The following is a 12,844-nucleotide window of genomic DNA, read 5'->3' on the forward strand; positions in this document are numbered from 1 at the left end:
GCATGGAAGATGAGTGCAATCGTCCGGTGGTTTGAACATTCTTTAGTACTGCCCTTCTTGGGAACTGGTGTGAGGACTGGCCTTTTCCAGTTCTGTGGCTACTGCTGGGTTTTCCAAATTTGCTGACATATTGAATGCAGCACTTTAACATTTTAGGATTTTAAATAGCTCTGCTGGAATTCCATCCTCTCCACTAGCTTTACCACTCCATGCTCACCTCCAACACTACTTAATAAGTCACTTTGGTTGGCAACTGTGGGAATCACTAGACATATTCAGAGTCCTTGCATATGCCATTTTTAAGAAATAAAATTTGCAAACTGACCTTTGGAAAGAGATTAAGCTAGGGCAGGCTGGAAGGTGAGGCAGAAGCAAATGCATAGGGTTTTGAGAAGTGGAGAATCCTGAGATTTCTTTTATTAAACAGTGAGAATAAAGTTATTAAGAATTAGAGTTTCAGTCTTGTAAACCTTGCAGAGTATATGCAGCTAGAGAGCAGGGATGGAAATGCGCTGTCTTGTGTAGCATCTAATCGCTTTTTCCAGTTGTGAAGTCTGACAGATATTGTGTCATTGTAGACTATACAAGTGCAGACCAGTTTCTATATACTCATTGCTATTTTCCTCAGTTTCAGATTAATTTGTTGTTAGTAAAACTTTTTCTTTGAAGTACAAAGTGCTATAATTGTAAGAGGTGAAGATTTGGTTATATTAATTATTAAATCTTCCTCTTCCAATCCCCTCTTGTGTCGATCATCAAACATAGTGTAATGTGAAATCTTTGTAACATGCATTTGGTATATACTAAGTCTCAAGTTAACATTAAGTTCATATTTCAAAACTTGAAATTTGTGAACAGAAATACAATTTAAAATCATAAGCTGGTTAATTTTTCCTCTTGACAAAATATTAAGTCTGTAGTTTCACACAAGTTCTTTTTCCAGATCAGTAATTTTTGCATATTCTAAGTGCAAGTTTCTTGAATTCATTTAATACATTTTCCCACCTCAGTGAACACAGCTATACTCTTAAGAGTTTGAAAGTATAAATGTATGTTTTAAAAATAGTTGTTTCTGGAGGGTAGATTTGGGGGTTTTCTTTTTGCTTTTATGTATTATCTGACTTTTCTGTACTAAGACAATAAGTTCTAATTATTTTCAAGCAGGAGGGAAGTTGTGGTTAGAACATCTAAATTTAAGAACTATTAAGAAATATTCATATGATCACTCCAATAGCCAAATATTCTCTTCTATCTAGACTTGCTTGTCATCAGTCTATTTCCATGTGGTTAGTATAGCCTAAGATGCAAATGAGACTGTGACACTTTCCTTTGAATCAATTCCCTCCAAAGGTACTTCAGTATCACTGTTCATACTTACTATCCTGCATTAGTCAGTCATGTTTCAGTTCCAAGTGACAGAAGCCTCACAAAATAGCCTAAGCAAAAATGAGAAAATTGCTTGCTCATGAAAAATCCAGGGTGAGCTTTAGACAGGGCTAGATCCAGGAGTTCCATGATGGCATTATGTCTTTTCTTCCTTGGTTCTGCTGTTTTCATGTTGGTTTTATTTCTAGGCAGGCGCAGTCCACCTGGAGGAAATAGAGTCATTGGCACCTCCAGGTACACTTCGTCCTTAGAACTCTATTATAGACAATAAAGAGAGGACTTGGTCTGCATTGGGTCATGTGTTCTTCCATGGGGTCAGTCTCCCTAGAATGGAACGAGGAGGCTACAGAAGGAGGAGTGGTCCCCAAAGGAAGAGACTCTAAGCAAACCATCATTCTTCTAGGGGCATGTACTTGAGCAGCTTCTTGGTTAAGTCCACGTGGGCCAGCCCTGCAGTGCTTCTGGGCCAGCATCCAGGGTATCCTTCAGGTGTACTCAGCCTATAGCAGCCCCAGGCAGGCCTCCCACTTGTTGCCAACAATCTTGCTACAGGTGAAGCTGTGCACAGGCATGCCAGCTGGCTGGTCCTGCGGGCTGTCCCAACTTGGAACTTGCTAAGTATGTGTTACTGAAGTAGATGTGAGCTGTGAATTACATTAAATACTAAACTACGCTAAATTAAGTATCCCTGACCTTTGAATATAATGTTATAGTTCTACTTGATATTGGTGTTATCTGATTATCTAGGGAAAGGGTTTTTAACCTGGAGTACACAGAACTCTAAGGGAATTTGTCAGAATTTGGAGGATATGTGAATTGGTTAGGAAAAAAAATTTTTTTTTCACTAGGCTATAACTAAAATTTAGTATTCCTTTTAATTACAGATGCATATAATCCAGAGATGTTTTAGACAGTAATGTGACTTTGTCGTTAATAGGATTCCAGTCTTTTCATATCACATTGCAGTTGCAGAGATCTCAATATATTGTTAATGCTGCCTCACTGTCATAGCAGCTATTAAGCCCTCTGCTAGATCTGATTATTAAGTGAACACATACATTACTCTATCACACACATATTTTGAAAGCTTACACCTCAACATAACTGATTCTGTTTGTAATGCTATGCATTTTACTTCTGCACTTAAAAACAACATTCTGAGACAGGATCCATGGCACTAAAAAGTTGAAGTGATCTAGCATTCACTGGAAACAAGATGAGACCAAAGTATGATGATCTGACTTCAGAGAACCTTAGCCCACCTGCTCTAAGGCGGGGCTAAGAGATTATGAGCCTTTTCAGTTCACTTCAGTTCAGTCGCTTCAGTCATGTTCTGCTCTTTGTGATCCCATGAACCGCAGCACGCCAGGCCTCCCTGTCCATCACCAACTCCCGGAGTTTACCCAAACTCATGTCCATTGAGTTGGTGATGCAATCTAACCATCTCATCCTCTGTCGTCCCCTTCTCCTCCTGCACTCAATCTTTACCAGGATCAGGGTCTTTTCAAATGAGTCAGCTCTTCGCATCAGGTGGCCAAAAGTATTGGAGTTTCAGTTTCAACATTAGTCCTTCCAATGAACACCCAGGACTGATCTCCTTTAGGATGGACTGGTTGGACCTCCTTGCAGTCCAAGGGACTCTCAAGAGTCTTCTCCAAGACCACAGTTCAAAAGCATCAATTTTTCTGCAATCAGCTTTCTGTATACTCAAACTCACATCCATACATTACTACTGGAAAAACTATAGCCTTGACTAGACGGACCTTTGTCGACAAAGTAATGTCTCTGCTTTATACTGTGCTGTCTAGGTTGGTTGACTGTGCCAAAGCCTTTGACTGTGCGGATCACAATAAACTGTGGAAAATTCTGAAAGAGATGGGAATACCAGACCACCTGACCTGCCTCTTGAGAAACCTATATGCAGGTCAGGAAGCAACAGTTAGAACTGGACATGGAACAACAGATTGGTTCCAATAGGAAAAGGAATACGTCAAAGCTGTATATTGTCACCCTGCTTATTTAACTTCTATGCAGAGTACATCATAAGAAACTCAAGGCTGGAAGAAGCACAAGCTGGAATTAAGATTGCTGTGAGAAATACCAATAACCTCAGATATGCAGATGACACCACCCTTATGGCAGAAAGTGAAGAGGAACTCAAAAGCCTCTTGATGAAAGTGAAACAGAGTGAAAAAGTTGGCTTAAAACTCAACATTCAGAAAACGAACATCATGGCATCTGGTCCCATCACTTCATGGGAAATAGATGGGGAAACAGTGGAAACAGTGTCAGACTTTATTTTGGGAGGCTCCAAAATCAGTGCAGATGGTGATTGCAGCCATGAAATTAAAAGACGCTTACTCCTTGGAAGGAAAGTTATGACTAACCTAGATAGCATATTCAAAAGCAGAGACATTACTTTGCCAACAAAGATCCGTCTAGTCAAGGCTATGGTTTTTCCAATGGTCATGTATGGATGTGAGCTGGACTGTGAAGAAAGCTGAGTGCGGAAGAATTGATGCTTTTGAACTATGGTTGGAGAAGACTCTTGAGAGTCCCTTGGACTGCAAGGAGGTCCAACCAGTCCATCCTAAAGGAGATCAGTCCTGGGTGTTCATTGGAAGGCCTGATGCTAAAGCTGAAACTCCAAAACTTTGGCCACCTCACGCAAAGAGTTGATTCATTGGAAAAGACCCTGATGCTGGGAGGGATTGGGGGCAGGAGGAGAAGGGGAAGACAGAGGATGAGATGGTTGGATAGCATCACCGACTCGATGGACATGAGTCTGAGTTAACTCTGGGAGCTGGTGATGGACAGGGAGGCCTGGTGTGCCACGATTCATGGGGTTGCAGAGTCTGATACAACTGAACGACTGAACTGAACTAGGTTGGTCCTAACTTTCCTTCCAAGGAGTAAGCGTCCTTTAATTTCATGGCTGCAATCACCATCTGCATTGACTTTGGAGCCCCAAATAATAAAGTCAGCCACCGTTTCCTCATCTATTTGCCATGAAGTGATGGGACCAGATGCCATGATCTTCATTTTCTGAATGTTGAGTTTTAAGCCAACTTTTTCACTCTCCTCTTTCACTTTCATCAACAGGCTCTTTAGTTCTTCACTTTCTGCCATAAAGAGTGGTGTCATCTGCATATATGAGGTTATTGATATTTCTCCCGGCAATCTTGATTCCAGCTTGTGCTTCTTCCAGCCCAGCATTTTTCATGATGTACTCTGCATATAAATTAAATAAGCAGGGTGACAATATACAACTTCGACATACTCCTTTTCCTATTTGGAACTAGTCTGTTGTTCCATGTCCAGTTCTAACTGTTGCTTTCTGACCTGCATACAGGTTTCTCAAGAGGCAGGTCAGGTGGTCTGGTATTCCCATCTCTTTCAGAATTTTCCACAGTTTATTGTGATCCACACAAAGGCTTTGGCATAGTCAATAAAGCAGAAATAGATGTTTTTCTGGAACTCTCTTGCTTTTTTCAATGATCCAGTGGATGTTGGCAATTTGATCTCTGGTTCCTCTGCCTTTTCTAAAACCAGCTTGAACATCTGGAAGTTCATGGTTTACATATTGTTGAAGTCTGACTTGGAGAATTTTGAGCATTACTTTGCTAGCATGTGAGATGAGGGCAATTGTGCAGTAGTTTGAACATTCTTTCGCACTTTCTTTGAAATTGGAATGAAAATTGACCTTTTCCAGTTCTGTGGCCACTGCTGAGTTTTCCAAATTTGCTGGCATATTGAGTGCAGCACTTTAACAGCACCATCTTTTAGGATTTGAAATAGCTCAACTGGTATTCCATCACCTCCACTAGCTTTGTTTGTAGTGATGCTTCCTAAGGCCTACTTGACTTCACATTCCAGGATGTCTAGCTCTAGATGCAAATGAATTTGGATCTACTCAAAAACACGTTAACTAAATGCCACAAACAGTGGCTTAAGAGCTTGTTAAAGACAAATTCATTTCTTTGTGCGGTTACCTGCATAGGTATCCACTAGAATTGGATTTCAGTTATCCAAACTGTAAGGGCACACTCGGTAAGGTTGTGAGATACTTTCTAACAATGTTTGTTGATAAGGGCCCATCAGGGGTGAATTCATCAGAATTGTTCTCTAGGAACTTCTCTTTGGTTTACTGGTCTTGAGGCCCAACAGGAAGCAGATAGTTCTTAAATGATGACACTTTGAGGAGATACTAACAAAGATGTGGGGTGTGGGGGACTTCACAAGAGGAAACACAATAGCTTCAACAACTCCTGGCTAGTACAGCAGATCTGGCATCACCCCTTGGCCAGAAGGGAAGAGAACAAGGAGTGGCAAATCTAAAGAAATAAGCAAAGTTTAGAGGAAGTGGTTACCTTTGAGCACTGAGATAGCTCATTGTGGGAGAGCCGAGACCATCCCTGACCATCCTCAGATCTCCAGCCACGACATTCCTTAGCCAAACCTACCCAGAAGCCAGGAGGCGAAGGGGCCCACTGTTGTGGCCCACTCATCAGCCTTTTGGGGACAAAAAGCAGAGTGGAACTGTAAGAGGAAGAGATATCCAGTACACTTGGCAAATTCCTACCACAGTGATTTTCAAACTATTTGATGGTCTAAGATGGCAAAACAAAACAAAACAAAAAAACCTACAGCTAGCCTAAAATTCTGGCATGTTAAGCTTTTGGTATTACTGAATGAACAGACGAAGAACTGAAATATTACTGAAACACAGAGTAAAAGAAAACTACAAATAGGAACTACATATTTACTTTCAGTCAGAATGGATACTTAAAATATTATGGAAATACTGGAGCATGGTTCAGCAATAAATTTTGTTCTGTAGATCAGATACATCACAGCTTTATAATAGTTAAGTACAGTTCATCCTCCTTATTTGTGGATTCTTTATTTGTAAATTTGCCTGTGGTTTAAAACTTTCGTGGTGCTTTCACAGTCATGCAAGGAGTGGTGAAAAATTTGACCTAGCCCAATGCATATGCTCCCAGTTGAGAGTGACAAGATGACATGCTGTGTTCTTGGTTCAGTTCATATAATTTAAACAAGCATCCTTTGCTCTATTTAGCACACTGTTTTTTGCATTTTGGGTTGTTTTAATTGGTGATTTTACTGTTTAAAATGGCCCCTAAAATGGCTCCCAAATGAAGTGCTGAAATGCTGTGTAGTGTGTAAGTACTAGACGGCAGTGACAGATGTTATGGAGGAAGCACATGTATTAGATAAACTTGGCCTGGGCATGAAGTTATGGTGCTGTTGACCCATGAATTCAATGTTAATGTTGGGAGCCAGCGTGAGGAACTCCGCCCATGGCAAAGGTCATGAGGAAAGAAGCTTGGCATACGCAAAGGTGTGATCAAGCCTCAGGAAACCCCCTGTTCCTGAGCATCTACCCCCAAAACCAGAGTACTTTACGGGAGCTCCCCCCCATAACCATTTCTCTCAGAGAAGAAGTTAACTTGCAGCTCCAGTTAATAAAAATTCCTGGGCATGACAAAGAGTGTTTCAACTTACGAACTCTGAAGGTTCTCTGGCCTGCCTGATCAGGCTCGTCCGGCCGCATGTGATTGTTTACAGCCTCCCAACTGAGAGGCACGGGATGTTTTAAAACTTTCTAAATACAGACTCTTTTGAGAAGTTAGAAGATCATTAGTATAGTATAGTGGGTTGATTAGGAATTATATTGGTGAAGGGTTTTTTCATTTGTCCTGCCAATAATTACTGCTAATTCCCTGCCCTGGGTGTGACAAGGATGTCTCAGGTCAAACCTCTCTGCTGACAGACTAGCTTGTGCGACAGCCTCTCAACCATAAACAGCACAGAGAGTTTGGAGTATTAGTGTAGGGCTTTTTTCATTGATGAGTCAGTGATAGCCATCAGGCCTCCATATCCTTAGGCACCTGGGAATATATTAATCAATGTATTTGGAATATAGAAAAGGAAATATAATAGTTTTTGATGTTAGCAATACTAGACTTTTTGAGTTAATGAATTTTCTTTTATTATAGACCACTGTACTTTGTTATAAATCACTGTGTCCTTGCTATGCAAAAATGTAACTTTATCACTATCTTAAGACAAAATAGATCTTAAGGGGAACATTGGTGAAGGGTTTACATTTGTTGAGCCAATATTTGCTGCTAAATCTCCATATTCCTGCCCTTATAATGAATATAACTAGCATATAGGAGAAATAAGTATTAACCTTTAAGATTAATCATGTTAAACCTTAGGTTAAGTAAATTCCTTTCTTGATTGTAACTCACTGCACCCTCACCCTATAGGAATGCAACTTTATTTGGAGGGTGGCGCCTGATTTAAGAAAAAATCACCCCTGGAAAAATAAGTTTTCTGGTTAACTGACCGGTATCAGAAAGGGCCATAAAATGTCAGCAGACCTCATGGCCAGATGATGATGAAACTCATAAAACCTTTGTATAATTTTATATGAAGCACCTGATTGTGACAAGGGTCAGATCTGCTGACCCCCACGTGACTCTGTATTCATCCCTATGTATAACAAAAAGATATATAAACAAACCTGAAAAATAAAGAAATCGGATCAGTTTCTGGAAAGACTGATTCCCCCGTGTTGTTTCTTTCTCACTCCCCGTTTTCCTGGCTGAATTCCCATCTGAAATGTGGGTACTCACCAAGCCTGCTAATTCTGCCTGGGCTTCTGAGATCGGACCGGGGAGGCCTCAGTGCCTCCTCTCCTTTGGGAGAATGGAAAGACGCCTGTGGCCTATGTAGGTGGTGATTGGTATTCCATGTAAACCAGTTATTCAGCCTCTTTTCTCCACTAATTCTACTACACTATCTGTTTCTAATCTCCCTCTATATCTGTAATTAAATAAGTTTTTTCCAGGACGCCGATTCCGTCCCCACCTTTGAACTACCCTGGATCCACCGGGGCTGGACCCTGGCAAGTTAACAAAACAGAAAGACACCTGAGACAAGTTCATGTGTTGATTAGTTGGTAAACATGTGCCCAGGGACTCACAGAATAACCCCAGTATTCCCCCTAGGAGCAACGGTTCCATATCTGCTAATTCTGTGTTGGTGGGTACCTTTATGGGCTTCCCAGGTGGCGCTAGTGGTAAAGAACCTGCCTGCCAACGCAGGCTTTGTAAGAGATGTGGGTTTGATGCCTGCGTCAGGAAGACCCCCTAGAGAAAGACATGGCAACCCACTCTAGGACTCATGGTCCACAGGGTCACAAAGAACTGGACATGACTGAAGCAACTTGGCAAGCACGCAACATGGTAACTTTACAGAACCCAATCACCATGAATAATGATGATATGTGTTGTTTTCTAGTTCCTAATAAAGATTCAAGAAAGAAAATTCAATTTACAAAAGACACAGATGATTTTTCTATATTAGCAACTAATTGGCACTCATAATGCAAAACCAGGAAGGGGGAAAACATTAAAACCTGAGCATAATTTTAATATGATATATTAAAATTTATTACTTTTTGATAGTATTCAGCTAAATCCAAATTATTTCAATTAAAGTTGTCTAGAAGGCCATATAGCTTGAAAATTAAAGAAATCAGTGGGAGGGAAAGGAAAAACAATCTATTTAATACATTGACTTTACAATCACAAATGCATTATTATCTGGACTCAGTTGGTTAATTCAATCCTGCTTATTAGTTAGGCCAATTTATACCCACTCCACAATAAATCCTACATTATCCAAAATCTTTATGCTTCTATTTACAGTAGCATAGCAAACCTGAAGTCTTTAAAAAAAAAAAAAAATCACCATTCCATTGACTAATGTAACCAATTTCCCATGCTCTGGCATAAGAATATTTGATGTTAGTCAACAAAGACAGCCATCTATTATTCTTGAGAAATATAATAGTGGCAGTCTTTTGATTTTTTGTTTAAAGTAAGTAACTTTGAATAGTAAAAGAGCTGAAATTTCTAACTTGCTTCCTAGCCACATTAAGAATGACATTTTCCCCCAGGGACCTTCAAATATTTCAAAAAATTGGATTAACATTCTTTAAGAATCCACACATATCAATAAGAAGCTGACTTTCCTGTCAGGCTTCAAATGCCTTAAAGATGAGACGTAGTACATACATTATAAAGAGCTTATGGATGAATGTTGAGTGCCTGGGCATTGTTACAACAGTAAAGGTTAAATCACTTTTATTTCTGAAAGACACTTTTGGTACCATTATCATATCCCAAAATAGGTATTAATGCTACTGATGATTAAGAAGCTCAGAAGTTATAATTATACATCCCTTATTGTGGAAATAAAGTAGGAGAGCTCTGAAATGTGAGGGAAAAACACCCAGGCACTTAAATCAATGAATATTTGCTAGGAGGAAACTTAAACTCATTGCAGCCTTGAGAGAGCTGCATTAACATCAAATAGCCACATTTCTGTCCACTTACAAGGAATCCTATAAAGAAGCAAACAAGTCATGTTTAACGAAAAGTGTTAGCATACAGAAAGTGTAGTTTTTCACACTTACAAAAATTTAAATCTTTAGTCTAGCACTTAGATGGTAAACAGCCTAAAGAAAAATGAAGAACTATACACACCACCTATTTCAACTATAAAACGCTCTGTGACTGAAGGAAAATAATTCAATATTCACTATCATTTTGTAAGAGTATAACTTCAAGGAATGATTATGCTCATAAGTAAACACACGATATTCCTAAAGATTTGTAACTAAGGTTTGCAAGACATGAAATCAAACTGCAAAACTAGTTGAAAGCAATTAGAGTCCAATAGTTCTCTTATGTTTTCTTTTATGCTCTTTATTTTAAATTGATATTTTAGAACAGTAAATTATCTTTCATAGCAGTTCTCCTGGTCTGATAATATAGTACCCCATTTCTGAATGTAGAGATTTAAGATAAAATCAAAATAAACATTAAGGCGTACAAATAGCTACTTTAAGTCTGCTCTTATTTAATAAAGATCATTTCAACTCATATTCAAATACATGGAATGTTGGCACAAAACTGAAGCTGCTGTAGAAAGATCACAGATGTTCTGTGGGTTATTGAAACTTCCATCTAAAAACATACCCTTAAATGGTCTTAATTGTACAAATTTAAGTGTTGAGAAAATGTCTAAATAATAAGTAACAATTAAAATAAAATGTTTATTTGTAAATTATGTACAGAATACATTTTACTTTACGACAAGGAAATGGGAAGAACCATCACCTTCCAGCCAATTCTGCTTGCTTCCTCTGTTGGAGATGACCATCTTCCTCTGAATCAGGCATACAAATCAGTTTGGATTTCCTAAGTTGGAAAAGGAGAATTTGTAGCTAAACTAAAAGTGTTGCTGCATTATTACTAGTTGGCTTGTTTCCACAAAATGTTTTTGAACCCTGCTAAGTTAGAATCTTAGAAGTTTTCTGGTATAATTTAATAATCAACAAAAGCTAAACTAATAAGAATAAGTTTAAGCATTTCATCTCAAAGAAACTGTGAAATGGCTACAAAACTACGCTTAATCTGAAATACTGGTGTTTATTTTTATCCCTTTTAGTTATTCTGATCAGTCTAACAGTAAAAAGCCATACAACTATCAAAAATGCCATTAATCTAAATGTCATTGTGGAAAGTGCATCTTTGATAATTGTCAAAATAAATGAGACCTATTTACTGTAAAATTATCAAATAGATAAAACTTATAAATGGCTTTAGACTGTATCAATAATAGTATTATATGAAATGAAGGACTGAATGCAACTGCTTGGATGTCAAATCCACTTCAGTAAATGGATTTAAAGAATGCTACAAATGCCATGTGTACATTATGATGATCGGCCAACATAGAAAATCCAACCTCCTGCACATATTTAGTCCCCAAATTAGTCAGATTATGATTTTTCATGTGAAGATTTAGTTGTTTCTCCATCGTCTTCTTCCTCCTCCTCTTCACAATCCCCATCTGTTTGCTGTTCCAGTTCCTCCTTTGTGATCATTTCAAAATCATTTCCATTTCCACTACTGTGTTGGGATCGGTCATCTTCCCTCCTGTCACTGTCTGTGTCTGAATGCCGTTCTCCACCTGAGCCTTCTGTTCCATGATTTCCTGGTCCTACTTTCCCCTCCTCATCTTCCTTTTTCTCACTGTCTGACTTCTCCTCACTGTCGGACTTCTGTTGCTTTTTGGTTTCAGATTTCTCATCTTTCTTTAAGTCTGCTTTTGGTCCTTTGTATTCATGTGTGTACAGAGGTCTGAAGGAGTCAATGAAGCCCACGTCAGCAGTCAGATTTGGCAAGAACCAAAAATGGTGCCTTCCTCCAGTTATGAGCCAAATGATGAGAAACAGAATGCAACGAGCTGTGGGAGAAAAATTTCTCTAATTGAATAATTCAAGCATTGACTCAGACAGCAGGGAATATTTGTTAATGAAAAAGTGGGAAAACATTCAGAGTCTTCTTATTTGCATATTACATGCACCTTAAATATAAACAGTTAAATCTTAGTTTAGCAGCTATCAAGAGTATTCCGGGCCCATAGCATTCTGCTCTGAACTTAAGGGCACAATGCTGCAATGCCATTCAAAAAAGTGCTTTTATGTTTTTTTCATCTGGGCACTGTTTCTTGGATATACTTATATCCAAGTATCCACTTATTTCTTGGATATACTTATACTTTATATACTTTGCTATGTTACAGTTCAATAAGCACAGCTGCCAGTTGGACCCTGGAAGTATGCGTGAAATCACGGTAGAAGAAAAAAGGAAATAAATGCAAATAAGAGATGAATGATATCTTAAGAAGTCTTAGAAAGGAGAAAGCAGGGTTGCACTATGACTTCTCTAGATACTTTTGCCTTTATAAGGCAATTTCTCCATTAAAAAATAGAAAAAATTATGCTTTTTACAACCATTCTGGTATAAACACAAATATAACCCTGCACAGGCTCACTATTATAGAGAAGTGTATATATTGTTACTTTTGATTTTAGAAGAAATGAAAATGAAATTATTTCCACGGGTCCCTAAATGTATCATGAGTTCAAGGCATGTGCTGACCCTGCCTAAAGGTTAAGTCTTCTAAGTTAAAATACTTTTGAACAATAAGAGAACATTTTCCTAAGAGCAATTTCTTTTTATTTAAGGACAACATTTTCCCAATATTAAGTAACATACAATGCAAATGAAATTCAGATAGGTTTAACATATAGGTTTGAAGTTACTCTTTTAGAGCAGTATGACAACTATGGGCTTCCCTGGTGGCTCAAATGGTAAATAATCTGCCTGCAATGCAGGAGACACGGGTTTGATCCCTGGGTCGGGAAGATTCCCTGGAGAAGAGAATGGCTACCCACTCCAGTATTCTTGCCTGGAGAATTCCATGGACAGAGGAGCCTGGCAGGCTATAGTCCATGGGATCAACAATGGTTAGATAATGGAAGAAATTGAGAATTTTTAAGTTTATAGTA

General features: G+C 38.7%; 1 protein-coding gene across 1 annotated transcript in view; it reads right to left on the bottom strand.

The window, feature by feature from the left end:
* Nucleotides 1–10,324: 10,324 nt before the first annotated feature.
* SEC62 (SEC62 homolog, preprotein translocation factor) overlaps nucleotides 10,325–12,844 on the bottom strand; it is a 32,425-nt gene continuing 29,905 nt past the window's right edge. Inside the window, exon 8 of the mRNA XM_069560500.2 lies at nucleotides 10,325–11,736. Within this exon, the coding sequence (XP_069416601.2) occupies nucleotides 11,270–11,736 (467 nt within the window). The 3' untranslated portion in view covers nucleotides 10,325–11,269. The remainder of the gene's footprint in view (nucleotides 11,737–12,844) is intronic.

This window comes from Ovis canadensis, chromosome 1 (genome assembly GCF_042477335.2).
Source record: "Ovis canadensis isolate MfBH-ARS-UI-01 breed Bighorn chromosome 1, ARS-UI_OviCan_v2, whole genome shotgun sequence".
Lineage (NCBI taxonomy): Eukaryota > Metazoa > Chordata > Mammalia > Artiodactyla > Bovidae > Ovis > Ovis canadensis.